Source organism: Fundulus heteroclitus, chromosome 18, assembly GCF_011125445.2.
Source record: "Fundulus heteroclitus isolate FHET01 chromosome 18, MU-UCD_Fhet_4.1, whole genome shotgun sequence".
Lineage (NCBI taxonomy): Eukaryota > Metazoa > Chordata > Actinopteri > Cyprinodontiformes > Fundulidae > Fundulus > Fundulus heteroclitus.
In genome coordinates this window covers 6,397,919-6,419,021 of record NC_046378.1, presented here as the reverse complement: position 1 = coordinate 6,419,021, position 21,103 = coordinate 6,397,919, and the positions used below count along the sequence as shown (strand labels likewise).

Here is a 21,103-nt window from a genome sequence, read left to right as displayed (position 1 = left end):
TATATGGGGACGGACCTGGCCAGAAATTGCGTACAGTTTACTTTGCGCTGGAGAAGAGTCTAGCTGCGGCGTGTTTCGCGCATCAGGGGGCGTGTCTTGTAGGACAGCCGGATATGGTTCAGAGATTTTATTTAGCATTTTCTCCAAAGCGGGTGTGTTTTACTTCACCAAAGTGTCTCACTTCCTGTTTGACTCACGGATCCTGCAGGCTTTTGCAGCTGCAACACGGTTGGTCATCCTCTTGACATTAAATAACCAATATAGCTCTTCCTGAGTTAGATTTTTTATTTTTTTTTTAAAGACAATGCTATCACTTGCATAGCATGAAAAAGATCCTGCGTAGCACATCGCAAATGTATTGCCATCTGTATGCACTATCAATACTGCAACTACTTGGACTGAAATGACTATTGGCTAATTATACAAGTAGCATTCATGTATTCTCTCTGATAGTAATTGATTGTTATTTTGTTGTTATAATAGTTATGCTTTCTTTTCACAGAAACAGTGGCTGCACAAGAGAGAGAGTTCATTTTAAACACTTTATTCTCCACTGCGGCTGGAAATACAAGGCGATTGGACTTTTAAGCCCAAAATCATAAACACCACCGGCAGATTTAGATTTTAAGTTATTTTCATTCAACAACGAAGTTTATTTCTGCTAGCAAATGAGGCATTTCCCAAACAAAAATATGATAATGTACAAGAGCTAATATTGTAAGTCCAAAGCCCAAAAGTTAAATATTATTGAGATTTCCCCTCAATAAAAGATGAAAAGCAACTCAAAACCAACACAGAGGCTTACAAAACCTCACGGGCAGAGTTCATTATTTCAGTCTGCCTCAATTCTCTGCCATGCCGCAATCCTGAATCGCAATTAGTACAGGATGAAAGCTGGTGAACACTAAGAAAGCTTGTGACATTGTTGAGCAGAATCAACAGTCCTGGGTGGAAGTCCAGCTCAGCCGTCAAAACCGAACAGATGCTGGAGCGGCCTGACAGGCCGAGCATGGCAACATCCAGATCTCACAAATCAGATCTGCAACCTCGCAGCCATCGCTGGCCACATGGCATTAAAAGATGTGACTGGACCGCAATATGCTGGGCTGAGGTGCGCGAAAAGGGCAGCACGCCTTTTTCTGAGGAGAATATGCTTTTTTTGACAGAAACGTTACCACTCAGCGTTCGGAAATGGACTTCAAGCATCACATTTTTTTGGCCAGGTTGGAGGTCCATCGCAAGAACATTTTATTTTTTCCTTTTTTTTTTTCAACTCACTGCAGTGTGGTGCCAGCTTTGCTTTTCCCAGGTAACATCCTCACAGCCAATCAGATGCTCTTTTGCTTATTATTAAGAGTTATGGATACCTGGCACCCTCCGTATGCCTGAATATATGTGCGCTTGCAGATGCTCATTCAAATGAGGGACATTGCCTTTATGAAGGTGCAAATACAGAGTGCCCGCTGTTTGCATATAAATAATAAGAACTGAGAAGAGGGAAGTCTAGCAGACATGCAGAGGTGCTCAAAAAGTTGCACAAGCACAGGGCCAGAAACATGCTGCGATTGGAAGTACAAAGAGAACCCTTATGAATGAAAGACATGGACTTCAAGGCTGCTCTAGTGACCAAATGGAAATGCCAGGCAGAGTTAGGAGGGAGGGGGAATTAAAGGAGACATATTCCAAATGCAAAACCGCTCACCCCTAAGCTCCTGGTGCTTCCCTCCTCCCTCTGCATCCCTCTTCGAGTCTTCCTTAACCTCCATCTCTCCCCCCCTGCTGGCTTCAGAGGAGCTGGCACAGCCCACCCCCACACCCACCCAACCCCAACTCAATAATAAGGCGACAGCTGCAGAAAATGGCGTCTTTAAATTGGAGTCCCTCCAACCTCGTGATATTGAGATATGGAAGTTGCATCACTGCCCTCGTGGAGCCGGTGAGGTGGATGTTGAAAAAGGGCAGAGAACGTCAGGAGACAAAGGGAGAGCAGGGAATCTAATCTCATCCAACCTGACCATTGAGCAAATAGCAGTAAGAGTTCATCAGAGTTTGACTGCTGATTGGAAAATAATCATCTCAAGCTTTTAGAGTTGAGTTCAAAGATTCAGGCCGGGTCTGTGGACGAACGGCGGAAAAAGAGCAAGATCAGCAAACATTCCCTCGAACGCGTTCCCTCGTTGTGCCGGCCGCCTTGCTAAATAGCACTAACCTGAATTGCAGAGGCGTAAGGCTATTCTTAGAGCAACAAGGAACCCTAAAGGGGCTGCAGGTGCAACACGAGCAACGCTTTAAAGAAACGCTCATGGCAGAAGGGGTTGTTTGTTATGTGACTTTGCAGCCAAAAGATTTTCAGCTCCGCTTACTGGTGACTGAAAACAGGGGGGATGGAAAAAGTCTGCATTGCTGAAAGGTGTCGAAAATATAAGAGCTGTATCACACCCAGAAATACCGTGTAAACTATTCTTACCCCTTTTTCCACAAAGTAACAGAGGGCTGTGGCGTAAGAAGAACACGATATATGGTTTCCAGTAGTTTTTACAAATAAAAGTCCAGAAAATATGGCTTGCATTTGTATTCAGCCCCCCTTTACCCTAACACCGCTAATTAAACTCCAGTCATACCAATTCAAGATTCACCTAATTCGTAAACAGACTACACCTCTATGTAATTTAATCTCATTATGAGTCCAACTGTTCTGTAAAGTCTGTTAAAAACACAGCAGAAAGGTCAAGGATAAAAGAGAGAGTTTGGCACAACTGGAGACCTGCAAAGACATGGTTGTGCACCTTAACTGAAAGGTAAGGAGAGAGTTAATTATAAAAACAGCTGACAGACCCATGGTAACTCTGGAGGAGCTGCAGAAATCCATAGCTCAGGTAGCAGTATCTGTTCACAGGACAACTAATAGTCATGCACTCCACAAATGTGGCCTTTCTCGAGGAGTGGGGAGAAGAAAGTCCTTTGCTGAAAAAGAAACAAGTTGAAAACAACTTTATCATTGTGAACACGCCATCCTGTCAAACTCAGTGGGGCAGCGTCACGTTTTGTGGCCGCTTTTCTTCTGCGGGGACAGCGAAGCCTTTCAGAGTTGATGGAAAGATGGATGGACGGGCTAAACTCAGAACAACTCTGGGTAAAAACATGAGCTGCAAAAGACTTGAGACTGAGCCAGAGATTCGTCTGAGTCAGAGCTGCGAGGGAACGGTTGGATGGAAGCATGTTGCTGTGTTAGAATGGTCCAGTCAAAGTCCAGAGCTGAATCCCAGTGAGAATCCATAGCAAGATGAAAAGCTGATGTTGACAGACATTCTTCAGCCATCTGAGCTTAAGCTATTTTGCAAAGAATAATCTGCAAATAATAATAATAATAAAATAAATAAATAAAAAAATTGAAAATAATAATGTTATTTTGATATAGAAAGCTACACTGCAAAAACAGAACTAAAATTTTCTTGAAATTAGTGCATTTGTCCTTTATTTGAGCAGGTAAATAAGATAATCTGCCAATGGAATAAGATTTTTACACTTAAAATAGGAAGAAATTCATCTCCATCATATTATTTCAAGTGCATTATATATTATTATCTTATTTTAGGGGTAAAATTACTATTTCCATTGGCAAATAATCTTATTTACCTGCTGAAATCAAGGACAAATACACTAATTTCAAGAAAATTTTACTTATTTTTAGTTCTGTTTTTGCAGTGTAGTAGTGACCTCCAACAATAGACTTGGATGGGAGGACTGAAAACAAATGCATGCCACACATTTCAAAGTTCTTTTATTTTTGTTTTATTTCCACAAAATCCATTGAAATCCAAATTGCTATTCAACAAAAGGCAAAATTGCTCAGTGGGTGGGGACACTTTTTCATGAAACTGTACACAGATTAAGAGAGACATTCCCAAAACGTGGAAATATTCTTTTAACATGAGCGAAGGCAGACCCTTTCCAAGCTTAGTTAAAAAGTGAATGTAACTGGGGAAGTGAACACAGAAACTCCCACAGCTGCAGCTGGCTGGCTTGTGGCCACTGTGGTCCTACATGCAGAGCACTTGCTGAAAACACAGACCACAGAGAGCAGCACTGAGAAACCAAACTGCCTATCATCAAACCACACAGCTGATGGAGGAAAGCCAAGACCGGATTTTAGACTAAGGCACACGCAGGAACAGCGAGCAGATCCCTCTGTCTGCATGAAGCCTCCTTCTCTACAATTCAAATCACTGAGAGGTTAACGAGAAAACTAATGTTTAAAGAATAGATTGTTACTTTTTTTTCCCTGACGCTGGGGAAGCTTGGTTTAACACTAAAAGATACAACTTGACTTCCAGGCAAAGAGAGGCTTAGGTACAGCGGCTTTAGTGATGCACTGGCAAAGAGCCAAATCTCCAACAAACTGGAGCTGACTACCAAAAATGTCCAGGCCCGACATGACATACATTACAATTACGTGGTTCTGCACTGTGCAAGGACACAAAAACACAAAGGACGCCCACGCAAGCGTGCATGGATGCACAGAGTCACGCGTTAAAAAAAACGTAAAGCATGCCGAGAAACACTTGCATGCAGATGCAGTACAGATATGAACCTCTGAGCGCATCCGCACTTGCCAACTAAAGATTAGACGTGGAAAAGGAATGGGAGAGCCTGGAGCACACAGACTGTGTGTGGATTGCCGCGTATGTGTGTGTGTGTGTGTGTGTGTGTGTGTGTGTGTGTGTGGATGAATCCTGAGCCCACACTGAGTTGTCTGCCTCAGCCTCCACTGAGCAAACAGCGGGGAGGGAGAGGCCTACACTACAGCACTGAGAAAACTGGTAGCACTGGTAAAACACACACACACACACACACACACACACACACACACACACATAAATAAACGTGCCTCGTACAGTTGACAGACAGCGGCAGACACAGAGCCACCCCAGAAAGCACAGCCAACCCACCAGGCCCACCGTGCGTTAACCATTGTCTGAATCTCTAGGTGATCCCTCAAGTCCCATCCAGGAGGAGCAGCCCACTTCAGCTCACACTGAGTCACGTCCACACTTTGAGCACACGCTCTCTCTCACACACACACACACACACACACACACACACGCACACACTCAGGGAGCAACAGTTTCTCACTGCGCTGAAATTAACCATCCCAATTAGCTGCCTCTATGACCGATAGGGATACAGAGGGCTCCCCCTAGAGGTAAAACCGCCTCATTGGAAAAGCCGAAAGAGGAAAAATGAGGGGAACTGGAAACATTAGTGTACAATTAGGGGAAGCGTCCGAGCCGACAAAGGATTTTACTTTAGAGCGGCTAAATGAGGAAGTGAATCAAGAGCTGCACATGTATAATGGGCTTTATGAGGGCTGAGGGCAGATTGGACTTCGCACTTATGTGTCTAACATTGCTATGTTTGGGTTTTGTTGCCTACCAGTGAAAACCGGTACACCTGGCCAACACACCTGTTTTGTCCACTATTGTCCATCTGTGCAGACACACACACACACACACACACACACACACACACTCACACACATACACACAAGCGCATGCATGTCGGGCCCTGCAGAGCTTTATGTGAGTGTGCACAGAGGAGGGCTGATATCAGGCATCCCGCCACTGCTGTGTTCCTCCCCTCCCCCATCCCCGGCCTTTCCACGGCTGAACTCAACAGATTAAACTATGCAATATCACCCTTACCAAGTCACCCCCCCCCACCACCACCAACACCCCTGCTCCAGCACCTCAATCGCCCCCCCTCCCCCAATTCAATTTCTTCTCCACTCTCCTCCTCTCTCACTCAAATGATTTCTCCTTTTCTCCCCCTCTCTTTCTGTCTCTCTCTCTCTCTCTCTCTCCTCTTCCACTTTCTCAGTGTGTGTGTGTGTGTGTGTGTGTGTGTGTGTGTGTATGTGTGTGTGTGCAAATACTTTCTCCTGCTCCTCTGATGTTGGGCTCAAACTGGCACACGGTGGCTTAAAATGTTCAAACGTGCACTAATAAAGCTCCTGCGTGTGTCTGTCAGAGCGAGACAAAGAGGCCACACACTCGGTTTGACAGTGACAGACAGACAGACAGACAGACAGACCGACAGACAGACAGACAGACAGACAGACAGACAGACAGACAGACAGACAGACAGATGGACGGACAGGAGCGAGTGTCTGCTCAGGAGCGAAATGCCTGCCACAACACCAGCTGGAAAACGTCAGTTTCCTCCAGTGGCTGTCACCGCACCGGTTCTGTCCGTGTCCGTGTGCAGATGCGTGCGTACATGTATAAACACGGGAGATCTGACAGCGAATAGCAGGGCAGACATATGCACGGAGTCGTGCCACAGATCACGTCAATTCTGTCACGGCTTTGTGTTACCTACAGGATGCGATTTTAATGAGGGGTGTAGGGTTCTCTTGGTGGACCCCCCTCTTTGTCCACTGGGTGCGGGGTTGTTGTTTTGTTTTTTTTGTCTGGGGATACCTTAAATCGCAGGGTCTGTTTGTGCGTAAACCCACATGCAGGCTACTGGCTATGCACACCTCTTTATGCATCCACTGTGCAATGCTCTCCTGGTCTGAGCGTGTGGGTGTGTTTGCTGTAGCCCATGGCTGGCTGCAGAGTGTACCAAGGGTAGTACATCAGGGTAAGGCAATCTGCCTCTGAACAGCTCCTTCAGGTGAGATTTATCACCACTGCACTTGGCCTCTTATTATAGCGATGGATTCCCAACCTCTGATTCTGTGCGTGCGTGCGCCTCTCTGTTCAGGCTATATGTGTCTGTGTGTTGTGTGGTACCCTCCCAAAACCCACCCCCACCTCTTCACCTCAGTCTGCATCCTTATTAAAGCGCTGCAGAGAAAATCTGCCTTTTTGGGGCTCCACCCTCATAACTCCTGACACGGACCCGAAAGACATGCAGAGGAAAACGGAGATGCTCGCGGCCAGTCTTCTGGAGCGACTAGATTCAGGAATCTACATTTAACCATCAGCTGATATGGATGATTACTAATTTAGTGCACTTCTTTATTATTCATTGTAGTTTTTGTTCATTGTGTTGAATGCTAGCGAGCTACTTGGTATAGACGAAAATCGTCATGTATAACCTGTGAAATAAAAATATCACAGTTTTACTGTACTTACACATAAATACATGATGTAATTGCTCATCTTTTGAACAAATAAACATCAATTATAGATTTTTTTTTAATGAAATAACACATCACGGTATGCACAAGTATTTTACACCTTAATTTGGTATGGTTCACATTCACACTGCAATTTTGAAAGTGGACCAAACCACCTGGACAAGATTATGATGTTACGAAAGATTGTTGTTTGGGGAGGTGCCAAAAAAAAAAAAAAAGCAGGGAGAAGAACCCCATCCCTCCAGCCGGATTGTTCACAATGAAAACAAACAATAGTGCAACAATACATTTCTGCAGGCTTGAGGTTTCCTTTTTGCAAACCTGATTGCTTTTCTTTAAAAGAAGCTGCCCGGTATGAGCAGCAGGTGAGCCAGCTATCTATTCAGCATGTTGCTCTGTACATGTGGTAAATAAGATGGCTGCACGTCCGCTCTCTGGCTTTATGGATGGTCCTTTTGCATTTCCAAATGTAAGCAAAGTGCACCAGGGTTCACTTGCAAGCAAAACAAGACCCCCGTCTTCAGACGGACCTGAGCTGGTTTGCCTGGTCCGCACCAGAGTTTGCTTGCTCAAACAAAGCAGCCTGTGAAGAAATAAACTCTTCTCTGAACTGCTTAAGTGGATAAACATCTATTGTGTTAAATGGTTTTAAGACTTTAGCAAAAATATAGTAAATAGACCTTCGACGTTTAGAAGGAAACCAGAAGTTTTCTTCTCTTCATAGAGTAACACAAGTCTAAGCCTATTTTAGTTTATAGATTAGAGAAGATATTTGCTATGCCAGTCTGCTTAACAGACAGTGTACTAGCCTTATTTCAAGCAGCTAATCAGCAGTGCCCAGCAACACTTTTGGGTTGAGGGCTTGCTCTATGCTCTACACAAGTAGAGCATAGAAAACGCAGCATATTCCAGCCACCAGTCTCTGGCATGTCATTAAACGGTCTTTAACTCATAAAACACCATGGTAAAAATCTGACACAGTTTTGAAATTGTAACTTTTAAAATCCTGGGTATATCTCGATGCCAGTAACAGACCCCTGCTTAAAGCTTGTAGGAACAAACCTCACAGGCACTGTCAGTTCAATTGTTGCAAATGTTGCCTATAACTTAAGTTGCAATATTAATCACAAGACCAATGATTTCATAGAAAGCATCATAGGCATTCTTTTTCTATATTTCACTTATTACAAGCTGCTGATGCTGATCCACAGACTGCTGAGGGGGGTGGGGCTAGGGCCAGCAGGGACTTCTCAATGTTAAGGTAGCTTTTAAAAAAGCTGTCCCTTTCCACTCTGTGGCTTTTTAAGAGGAAAAGCTGATAAGTTGGTCCGTAAAGCTGTTACATCCATGTGTGCATGTGAGAGACTGGCAGAAGTAATAGAAATAAGTTTTCAAAAATCCCCTGCATTTTGCCCCAGTCTTCCAGCAAGCTGCCAACACTTCCGGGTCCCCCAGATGCCATGGTAGACTGAAACTGAGACCTCCAACAGATCAAACAAAGCAAATTCCTACAATCCAGTTAACTTTTCTGTTGCCGCTGAAGCTCCATGCTTCTTCATGGTGTTCTCCTTCTAGATTCATTTTTCAGCTAGCCGTGTACAGGTACATTCAGCTGATGAGATAAGATACTTGATATTGGATTCACAAGAACAAGATTTTTGTTGTATTGTCAAAAAAAATATGCATCTATATATATATATATATATATATGTAAAGTATATACATGTTATTTTTATCATTCTAAAATTATCCAAATGTGCTCCCTTTCTTGAGTTTTAACAACTCGAAAAAAGTTGAATAAATATCAAACCTGGTTTTAAGCGAGTAGGATCATCCATTTCAGGTTTGAGCAGTATAAATGATCAAATGCAGTCTGGGCTTTTTAAAAATTGTGAAATATCCCTGAAGCTTAAAGACAATGGGAAGCTCCAATGTAGATGCTAATTTTAGCATCAATAGCAGTTAGCCACTCAGTATTCCAACAGGGTTTACAGATCAGTTCATTTTTGTCACGCCAGTATCATTTCTTGTTTTCCTAAGTCTCAGAAACAGCTTCAAAGCAGCGTTGGTTTCTTCCGTGATTAACCGAGTTTGAATCAAACTACTCATCCTGGACCTTGCACCACGGAACAATATTTCCAGAGGTAAAAGCAAAATACAGTAGGGCAAAATAGCTTATCAGTCATGTTCATCAATTCAGTTTGCCAAAAGTAAAAGAAATGAAATTAAACAATTAATAGGTATAACTGACGTACAGCTTTCTTTAACATGAATGCTGGGCTATTGGTCTTGCACTTTTGCCAGTAGTTCACTTTGTTCCATATTCAGCAAGCCTCAATACCAGACTTTTTTAGCCAACTCCACCGTCAACCCAAAAATTGCATCCTTTTATACTGGAGGGTTCACAAAAGTAGCTTAGACTTAACTTTAGCAGAAAAAGTCCCACGCTGAGGGCAGCTGGATGGCATTTTGTGAGATTGTCAGGATCCACAGGGGTTTGATTAATTATTGTAGCTCCCTGGGGATCCTGCAGCTTGTCATGTTTAGCACATTTAGTATTGTTTATCCTTAAATCCTTGTTTGTGTCGTTACTTTGGTGTTCTGTTCAGTTTATGTGTATTTTTGTATCTGTAAGACTCTGTTCCTGTTTGCTTCTGTTCCTTGTGATTTCAGTAGATCAGTGGATCTTTGTTTTCTACTTGCTCTCCTTAGTGTAGTCAGGTTTTTCTCTCTTCTCCGGCCACTCTCATATTTCCCTGTTAGATTCAATTCTCCCTCTGCTCTGGCCAGCTCACCACCATCCTTTCCTTCTGCTAGTTTGACTCTTACTCATCTCACCTGTGTGATCTACGCCACCTGCTGTTCCTTCCGTCTCCTCCCTTTATATTCAGTTAGCTCAGCCATGTCCAGTTGTCAGGTCCTCCGTCATACTACCCTGTTCTGGTCTCATCCGTGCCGTGCTCCTGGTTCCTGTCACCCTTGTGTCTTGCAGGCTCTCTTAATTTAAATAAATCATCACCACACAACATGCGTCTCCCGAGCTCTTGCCTGCGCTTCGGTCCGGACAGAGATGGGCTTCTATCTGCTGAGCAATGTCTTGGCATTATATTGAGATCTTATGTACTTACTTACTCACAATACATGTTTACATAAAACACCTAACCTCCATAACCACCCTGTGAGGGTAAAATTGGGTTTAAAAATGAACTTTGAATTGTTTTTAGATTTTTATCAGAAGTCTAAATGGACACTTATTTAGCCAAGTAGAAAAGTGCACAAAAAAAAGATGGGATGTTAGTCAGCTTTGTGAGATTGACCCTTGAATTAGCACTCCTCTGTTTTTGCAACTGACTCATGTGTCAGGGTACATGTTCTGCTGCAAAGGATACATAAATCCTTGTGTTTTTCATCTTTCCATCATCTTTTGATTATATGAGATTGAAGTGTATTATGTAGGCATTTATTACTGCTGTGATAACATTGTTTTTTTTTTTTGGGGGGGGGGGATTTAAGTCTGTTCCTCCTTCCTGTCACGGCAGCATTCTGTCAGCCCTGCGTTCTCTCTGTTACAAATAACTCTCTTACAGTGGTGTGTGTAGTAGTTCTGCTAGGAAATCACGGTTCTTTGTGCACAGCTCCCATTTTCCTCAGGGCAACCGACTTGAACTAGGATATCGAGGAAGCATCTTGCTGTCACTGCACATCCTGTTCAGCTGGATTATTCAAAGACTCTGTAGATTAAATGAATGCTATTTTATGTTTTCTGATATTTTTCAGCAGCTTGCAGACTTTTTTGTAGACCTTGTTAATTTTTTATTTAAAGTCTTGCTTTAGACCACTTTTAGACCAAAATCTTGCTTGGTCTTAGCCTAGAGTAACTAAATAAGGTTTTAACTGTGATTCTTAATGGACTTATCATTGCTCACTGAGAAGCTACATTTGAACCATCTACCATTTAATTCATTTTTGCTGTAAGCTTAAGCTTCCAGAATAAAACTGGCTAAATGTGACCTCCAGCAACACAGCGTCACGGAGGATCAGCCTGATCCAATACAGGAATAGCATCAGGATCAGGTCTGATACCGGTATTGAATTGGATTGGTCCCAATTCATGACGATTGGCTCAAGAGAGTCTTTGGTGCAGACTGGGAACAAAAGAGATTTGGTTTGAGTTATTCCTATCTTCCCCCACCACACACACTTCTTCAGCTGTATGCTTACATCCAAGCAGAATATTCCCAAATTTGCTGGCTGGAAAGCACGCAAGGTCCCCAAGCAGTGGAGCTGACTGACAGTCAGTTAGGTAGCACTGGAGAAATAGGTCATAGTGCTAAAAATACTTATCCATGCTTCCCTCTTTCTCGCTCTCTCAGCTCCTTTCTATCCTGCCTTCCTAAAAAAGAAAAAAAAAAAAAAACCCAACGACAACATATAGAAAGTCGAAGTAATGGGGATGATGAAAGGAAAAACTCGGAAAAAGTAACCATCTTAAAAACATCAGACCTCAGGCTCACTCCCATAATATTACAGATAAAGAAAACTCAGAGAGAGGGAAAAATGAGTGCAACAGTGTGTGCATGTGTGTTCAACAGAGGCGGACCAGAAATGAGCGAGTGAGGGAATGAGAGGGTGAGACTGGGAAAGGGGAAAGAAAGCTCTGGAAGCAGCGGCCCGAGCCATCACACGGGGCTGTTTGCACACAGAGCCGGTTATTACATGGAACTCGTTTTTGCTGGGCTCAGTCAGGCAGGGCACAAGTAATATTATATAGGCCCCGCCGCAACTGCCTCCAATTCAGCAGCACGCGCTTATCTGCATCTGCCCCCTCTAACCAGCACAAAGAAGTAATATCGCTGAGAGACGCCAAGCACCACACATTCTGGTTCCTGGCTGCCATGAAGTCATACAAGTGGATTTAATTGCACTTTGTTCCATGTTTTGAGGATTTTGGTCATTTTCTAATCCAAATATAAGGCTTCACATTTTGAGACGGGATATAAATATCCCGTCTCAAAATGTGAAGCATTATATAATTTGGTAAGAGTAGACTATAAACCTTTCCTGTCAATAGATTTGCGTCTAAATCCCCCTAAAAAAGCTCTTAAGTATAAGCTATCTAGAAGGAATTACAGGGATCTGATAAAATGGATATAAATTGTCCTCAGCTATAGTTTCTGCTGAATATCAACACAGACATTGATCCACAGCGTAGGGAAGTGATTTAGAAGTGGTGGGGGCTTCAGGATTTGAGCCCAAGGAGGAGGTGAATAGGGAAGCGATACGGAAAGGAAGTGGATGAGCAAAAAGAAAACAGGCGCTGGATTGAGAGAGTGTTGAAGAGGAAGGGGGGGGAGAAGATGAAGATGGGGCAGCGGGGTTGATGTGAGGAAGAGGAAATCAGATGGTGAGGAAGCAGGGGGGGGGGAAAGATAGAAAGAGAGATTAAATGTTTCTCTAATCCTGCAGAGACGCAGACTGACTGGTAGGGAAATGGACAGTGGATCCACATGTCAGCTGGTGACAGAGTCGACGAAACAATGTCCAGGCCCAGAAGTAAACATTGATTTTGGGGTCCCTCGTCCAGTTAAATCTCTCTACCTCAGCCACTAAATTTGTTTTATTATGCATTTAACATCCCCACTTGGGCTCAGGTCAATTCACCCCTCTGCCACTTCATTCCCCTCATTTCACATCTACAAGTTGCCTCTTCCTTATTCAACAAAGGGTGTGGTGATGCAGCCGGCTCACAAGTCGAGCCAACACACAATACTGGTTTTAAAAATAAACAAGACTAGATTTTTGCAACATTTGAGGGGAAATCTAATAAAAAACATTTTAATGTGTTAACAAAGAGTAAAGGTTTCACGATTCACAAACAGTAGACATGTTTCCGTCAGTTTTTGACGCACATTTTGAAGTATTGCATTAGAAAAGGTTGATGGAAACAGAAAGATTTACGCTCAATTGAGGTGGTTTTTGCCTTATCCCAGAAAGAGTTAATGTGCAAAATGGAAGCTGGAAAACAATTTGCCAAATAAGTTCTGACATAGAGATCATTTACCACACATGACTGATCAGCTGTTCCTGTCGCCATCTTTCCAGTTAGCCCCATAACGGGCATAGAGTTGCATTTCCTTCTCCACGTCTCCGGCAGGCCCGTATTAAGACAATGTGGTACCTCAAAGCCCCCCCCCGCCCCCCCTTACCCGTGCAGTCCTCCGGTCAAAAACATCAGACATAATCAAGGGGATTTCTGTAATGTAATTTACTATTTACTAACTTACACAACTACATGTAGGCATATGAGCAGTGAGCAATATTCAAATATCTCATTTTAAAATGTTGAAATCAAAAAAATCTTGATTTATTATTATTGTGACATCAGTGTTCACAAAGCGAATAATGCATGGTCTTTCAACAATTTCAAGTAAATAATATAACAATTTATGAAAAATATATTTTTAAAGCATGTGTCATGTGGTGCCCCCCCATGGTTGGTGCCCCTGGGCACTGGCCCACTGGCCCTTATGGATAATCCGGCCCTGTCTCCGGACAGCATGTAACATCGCTAATACTAGTTGACGTGACAGAACAATTACAACTTGCCCGATTGCAACAGATTCCTGAAAACCTTTCTCCGTTTTTCTCAGATGTGTGGTCCATGCTAATATGCAACCGCTACTTCCTGTTTATTACCGCCATGCATAACATCAACTTCTGAAGCTTTTGCGTAATCTGGTTAAATCGCTCCAAACCAGTAGATAGAAACACACCTGATTCACATTTTCCTTTTTCTTTCTTTTTTGCAACATTTTCAAAGTTATCTCAAATTTTACATGAAAATTGGATGATAACGTAGCTGTTTTAAACAACCTGTAATCATTAGAATACTCTGGTCAATGTTGGACTAGTCCACATATTGTTTTATAGTGTTATGCTCTCCTGTAAAGCCACAGAATTCTCACTTGAGTGTTTTACCAAAGGAATGAAGGTTTTATACATCTCAAGTTTTGTTTTAAAGAAAGTGTAGAGTGATCCAGTTCATGCTAGATTAGACCATTCCATACCAGCTTTCTTTAAAGAGCACTTTAAACACTCACATGACCAAAGTGCTGTACTCAGAGTAAATAAACAGCAGTCATATGACAGCATTAAACCAATAATAAGATCAATAACACCTGAATGAATAAAGCAGCCCTATATTAAAATAATAGATTAATCATAGACTCACTAAAACAAAGCAAAATGGAAATAATTAGTCTATATAATTAGTACTAAAAAGCTGAACAATCTCAGATGGTGTCAAAAGCAAAGGAGAATAGATGAGTTTTAAGAAGGGATTTAAAATCAGAATGTGAAGTGGCCTGTCAGATGACCAAGGGAAGGTCATTCCACATCTTCGCTGCTACAGCAAAAGCACGGTCTCCTCCTGGCTTGTGCTTTGTCTTTGGCACACTCAGAAACAGCTTATCAGATAACCTGAGAGAACGGGAGAGACCTTTAGATGATCAAATGCAGTCTGGACTTGTTTGAACCTTTGGTCCGTCCAAAAGAATGCTCCAACACAAACGCTAACTTTAGCATTCTTAGCGGCTAACGGCTAGCCAGTTGTGGTATCTCCAGAGTGCTTATAAGTTGTTGCATCTTGTATCATTGCCATTTCATTCTTTCATACCTTCTAAACAAATCATTTTGGAATCACTCAGTTAAACAGTTTATGTTGGTTTTTCTTTGAAATTAAGTATTTTCATGAAATATACTGATGAACTTCCTAAAGTTTTGATTCTGCCTCTTTGGGCATGCTGACTATTATGAACTATGACAAATTCAGAAAAAAAAAGAACGTATAATAACATTTGCTGGAACCACATTTAACCACAGTAAACTGCGAGGAAAATGTTGTTCGAGCGGATACAAAACGTCTAGCTGGTGGGTATGAAACCTTCTGTAGCACACGCCTCAATTTCGACCCAAAGAAGTTATGCGTGACACGACCAGAACTGCAAAGGTTCAAAATAGGGAAAAGGAGACCCAACCATCATACCCTTAGTTTCACAGTTCAGTAATAGGTTAGTAGTTGTGAGTTAACTAGAACAAAACATGTTCTGTTTGAGCCTCACGTTAATCAGTTCTCACACAGTTTATGTCTGCCACTGCCACAGAATTAATGCATTTTCAATTCAAAAACTGCAGCAATGACCCGGTAATAACAGTACTTAAAGGTATAGTGGACGACCTTCTTTCGGCTTTGAGTTCCAGGGGGATCATCTTATCTATTGGTTGACGCGCTCAGCTAATACCAATGTGTGTGTTCGTTCCTTGCTAGTTTCCTATTGCTTGCTGTGCAGGAGCACTTCTAGTGCTTATGTGTCCAGTTTCCACCTTTCATCGTAGCTCCTCTGCTCTCATCGTATAATTTGAAAATGACTGAGAGTTGCAAGTAACAAACTCTCTGACAGGTTTATGAGAAGATGAGGCTGGCCTCAGAAGGAAAACATAAGACAAGAGTGTATTTGGGAGTTTTTTGTCATGTGATCCCCCTGAGGAGTGGAAAAGAAGGTGAGGTGGTCTAGCACATATGCAATTATTCAAAAAGTTACTTGGGCGTTTCTTACCTTCATTTCTGGAAAAAATGTCCACTACACCTTTAATCTCATACCGCAGTATTCTGTCTACACTTATGAAGCAGTTCCCTGCTTTCCAACTTTCTGGTTATTTGGACTAATACTATAATTATCTGACAAATTGGGGACTCTCAAAGGGCATTGAAATGGTGTTCCAAGATGGTCAATTGAGCCTTAAATGTGAAATAAATCAATACATAAATAAAAGGTATGTTACAGCAAATGTAGCATACCATGTCTCCTCACAGAGAGACCATGTTTTTCAATATGCCAGCATGTATGCCAAGCCAGGGATCAGTGTAATGGCAGCTTTGGGTGCAACATTGGACATTAGGCCCATTCTTGATGAACAAATCTACAAAAAATAAGTTTTTATATCTATATTCTAAGTGAGAAGTTAACAGCATTTGAGGGCCCCCTGGTCAGGGGCTCACATCAGTTGCAGCTTAGTTCCCTTATGCGTTGGGCCGGACCTGGCTGGTGACCAGGCAAGGCCTGCTTATATGGCCTTACCAAGAAATTTTGGTCCGTGAATTTATTCCTGAGTCTGGACAATCTTTAAAGATATTTAGAGCCAAAACATGCATTGTTTCCACTTTAGGCTCATAGCCAGCTGCCCTATTAGAGCTTATTTTGAACCCAGTCTCGCTGGTTGTTTGGCCCATTTTTAGCAGGATAGGCATCTAATTTGTGAGCCTCTTGTAGCAAGTTTGTTCGGGGCCTTGCTAATTAAAAGAGCTTGTTTAAAAGCCCATTTCAGTGTTGTAACTGGAACGTACTTAAAGCCATACTGGGCAACAATGGCATTTATATAGTCAAGGAGCTGTTAAAGGAGCTTCGATCGCTGCAGCTGAATTGTTTTATACATACATTCAGCTTTTTTCAGAGGCCACACTGATTTGGTGATCTAACATCTCTGCAGAGAGAATTGATACTGACTGACAGTTTGCGCTGCTTTCTTTTGTGCCTCATTTTTACCTCCTTTGTCTAACTTAAAGCTCTTAGAAATCAATACAAGACCACCCTTTGAAAGTGGGCAGTTGTTCATTAGTCACTGGCCCTCAGTCTGGCATTTACTCTCCATTCCCTGTTCACCTTTTTTTCTTTAATTTTTTTTTTTAACCAATCCTTTTCCCCTTCTTTCCTGCCCGACCTCTACTCCTTCGCTGACTCCATGCAAATCAGTCAATTTAATCCCCTGACATGGTTTCACCAAGGGCCTCTGGGAGCAATCTGGCCACACTTTTGCTTTGCTTGGATGAGCATGGCACGGACCAAAGAAGACTTAGAAGAGGATGGCCGGAGAGAAATTGAAAGATTTCACATGCAGCCTCCCATCCACTTTACCTGCTCTGTCCGAATCCTTGGCCGAGATTAGCATAAACCATTTTATTTATGACATTGATATCGGATATTGCATCAGTAATGCCGTAGGCAAGCTCTTTTTTCCGCCACCCGCACACAACCAAACAAGCCCCTCGCCCCAAAAAATTAAATGGTCACTGGACAGGAGCCGGGGGTACACACTGAATAAGACACAGACTGAACAGTATTTAAAGAAACCTCACAGTCCCATTTATTTTACAAGTACATTAGAGGTATCCTCAATAGGCAATTGTTTTAAGCCATCTATAGACTAATGAAGCTCACATTAGACCAGTCAATATATTATGCTTTTTGCACTTGTTTCAGTGTATGGCTGTCCTATGCCAACAAAGCATTAAAAAGAGAATAGAAAAATGGTTACAAAAAAAATCACAAAGCAACTAAATTCTACATCTGACCAAATGCAGTTCAGTCTTACACTGAGTCCATACTGAGTAAATCATTTTTCTTGTTCCCCCTGACATTGTTGTGCCCTGGGTGATGGCCAATATTGCCAGTATCAGAAACCTCAGCAGGCTCAAACTAAGAGCTGTGAATCATCAGCAGCATCCACTCGAAGAGAACAGCAACGCTTTCTTAAACCTGAGCCCACGACAGGAGGAGCCACTTCCCAATGACTAGACGAGCAAATAATAAATCTAAAACTTGTTCATGGGGCAAATCGCAGACAAGCTGTTGTTTGTTCGTTTGAACCGGTGGCAACTCCCAGACTGTGGCACAACATAAACTTATTTTGCCCAAATCATAAACCACCACAAAGGTATGGCATACTCATCGGTCCACCAAGAACCGATGTTCTTGGTGGACTGATGAGAAAGAGTCTTGATCTTTTTTCTAAACATACTTAAGAGCTCTCAGGTTGCAGACGACAACCCTCTTAAAGGTGGACACTGTTGATGAGTGAAGAACATGCAGCGCTACCTCTCGCCAGTAACATGGAGGTGTTTCAAAATGAAGCCAAAGTAAGCACAGAGCCTTATAAGAAGTTTTCTGAAAGGAGATTCTGTTTTCTAACACAAGTCAGGACATGTGGAGACATACTTCCTTTGTGCTGTAAGAGAGCGAGAGAGAGCAAGACTTTCTGCGGGAGCAAAGAACAGAGGCCAGTGGCCCCGTGTCATCCCTGTGAGCTCTGTTGTGTGAGAAATGTTGCCAACCTTCTGAAAATGTAAGAGTTAAGATAAAGAACTGTGTTCTCTTTGAAAAATACACAGAGACTGTGGTTTTGTAAGTGCTTGCTTAGCTAATATAAGAAGCTACAGAAAGTTTCAAATATGAACTGTGTAACCTTTCGTTCTTGGTTTTATACTTAGTAAAATCCTGTTTTAGAGCAACTCTCCCTCTTCCAGTTTGATGTTTTTTCTCTTAATATAATCAAGTAATGACCAGGCCTGGAAGGCTACAAAAATCTTATAAACGCTGTTTATATATCTTCTTACATTATCAAGATAGATACCAAATAAAACATGTATCGGTATGCCAAGCCTTAGAAAAACCTGAAATCAGAAATGGACTGCAAAGCTGCGATCGGTGCGTCACATGGGAGTTGAAACTATAGGGTGAGTCTTTTATTCCTGATGACTGGCTGATGTTTAATTACAACAGCAATCAACCCAAAACACAGAAATACCATGACAGCCAATCAGAGCCGCCCTCCAATCAGCACCATGGCACTCCGGTTTCCTGCCTCCTGTGAAGTGATATTCAAAGCAGCCACATGCAGGCTGGCCCGTGCGCTGGATCGCACCGAATCCCCCCTTGTGTTTGCACCTCGGAGTGAAAGACAGAACGACAGCGTGCACGATCTGTGCTCAGGTAGAGAAGCTGCACGGGCATCCGACGTCTACCCTGCCGCCGCACGCATCTCTCCTTCTCCAGACTTTTCTTTGTTTCAAACTGCTTAGAGCCGGAGCGGGTTGGAGCGCTCCAGCCTCATCACGGCTGGCTCGCACTGGAGCCAGTGTGGGATATTTTGGCTGGATTAGTGAAAGCACCCGCTGACAGGCACACATCCGCTAACCTTTTTGGCCGGGAGCCCATCAGGCGGGCTGCCTCTGCATTCCTCTGAAATAAGCCCCGGAATGATAATAAAAAAGGAGACCCCCCCCCTCCCCAATAAAAAAAAAAACCATGCGCAAAGCGCAAACTTCGCCGCTAGTGAAGACCCCCGTGATAAAAGTAAACGTGATGCTGGATGTATCGAGGTTATATTGTAAATGCGGGATGAATGCACGCTGGATGAGCGCCGCTCTCCAAGCGGGGTATTTATCCAGCCTGTCCATCTCCGAGGGGTCCGGAAGGTAACGTTGCATCCTAAAATCAGCGGCTCTGTTGACCTCCTCCTTCTCTACAAACAGGGCTCAGTTCGGGGGGCTGCTTTAAAGCCATCCAGAGCCGCGGCCAGCCCGCCACCACCGCCTGGCTTTGACCGTGATCTCGGCTGGCTGCGCTGGCCGCACTGGCTTGGGGACATGCCGGGTCACCCAAACCTACCTCCAGCATTCCTCCATATCCCTGCGCACACGCCGCTGTTGGATCGGGGGCAATGATTTGATGAACTGCACCGGAGCGCGCACACACAACACTTCCATCCCCGAACGGCCGTCTTTAAACGCAACTTTTCTACTCACTCGCATCCCCTGACGCTATTCTCGGCGCCTGCCGTGTGCGTTGCATGCATATAGACGTGCTGGTGATCATGCTGAGAATTTTCTGTGATTTATTATTTATTTTTTTTACAAAAAAAAAAAAAAAGCACAGAGATTGCGCTGACAGCATGCACAAACACTCGCGAAAAGGCGCAAAAGCCCAGAAGATGCCCGGTACTTACGATTTGAGGGGGTTCTGCACCGCTGTGGCCATTTTGGTATAGTATGATAGAATGCAACACCGCAGAGCCCGGTATTGTACATGTAATGTAGCAGCTATTTCAATTTCATTCATTCTCTGGGGCTGCGGCTGGAGCGAGCCAGCCAATAGGAGACGGGAGCGCTTAGTGACAGCTTCGGGGAAGTGTAGTTTTTTGCGCATGTGTGCTTGTCACACGGCGAAGCGGTGGGCACTACAAGTACCAGAGGGGATAGCGGTGCCAGTGGACGGCAGGCCCGCCTCGGACCTGTGAGGGCAAAGCCATCCCCCCCATCCCAATTAATAGAGGGGGTAAAACCCCGTTTAGGCATGTTGCATGGATGACTTAGGCTCTGTCTAATCTGGTGATAAATTAGATTATGTGATTACATTTTGGCTTTCAATTGAAGTTTTAATCAAAGAGGAATATGCAAATCAAGGTAATTATAGCTACCTGTGAGGTTCACTCTGAAAACCCCTACGACACAGATATTAAGGTGTTAACAATACTGAGTGGCGTTTACAGAAGATTAAGACATGTGTTGATGTCCGTAGTAAAAATGTGTGAAATGCCGTAATATAATATATATTTTTTATTTCAGTTCCATTGTTACTGAGAAAATCAGAAAAGTCCAATCTTTAATTTGATTCTTTTTTTTTCTTTTTCTTTTTGTCTCAGAAGCAAAATCATTCTGTTTTTTATAAAACCGCCTGTGGCAGTGACAGTTCTTACTCAAATGCGGCCCAGGCAATCACCCCCCCCCCCCCCCCCCCCCCCCCTCCTCCCCCCTTATGTCTCATCTCACCCTACTTCCCAAAGCACTTAAATGTTGGAAACTCTAACATTCTAGAGTGGGATACATGCAGAACAGTCTTTCACAAAGTGCCCACCCCCACCCAGCCACTAAAAAAGGGGACACCTAATTACGTGGGTGCAAAATCTCCATTGACGACACATACGTAAAAACTACAGAAAATATGTTCAGGGCGCAACAAACATTACATGTTGCTCATACTCCACCTTATCTGATGCTTCCCTGAGCAGCAGGCCATGTGGCCCATATCAGTAACCACCACTGCCTGGTTCACTATTGTTGGTACT

At 43.2% G+C, this 21,103-nt stretch overlaps 1 protein-coding gene across 3 annotated transcripts in view; it reads right to left on the bottom strand.

Annotated features, from left to right (window-relative positions):
* The window catches only part of dpf1 (D4, zinc and double PHD fingers family 1), a 90,671-nt gene extending 70,541 nt beyond the window's left edge, over positions 1-20,130 (bottom strand). Inside the window, exon 1 of one of the 3 annotated variants that reach the window (XR_004933297.1) lies at positions 19,985-20,110. Coding sequence is in view for 2 of the 3 variants with exons in the window: in XM_036150251.1 (XP_036006144.1) it covers positions 19,985-20,097 (113 nt within the window). In the remaining variant the exon portion in view is untranslated. Of the gene's footprint in view, positions 1-19,984 lie in introns of all 3 variants that reach the window. The other 2 variants (XM_036150251.1, XM_036150252.1) reach the window with 2 other exon arrangements.
* Between the last annotated feature and the right edge of the window lie 973 nt (positions 20,131-21,103).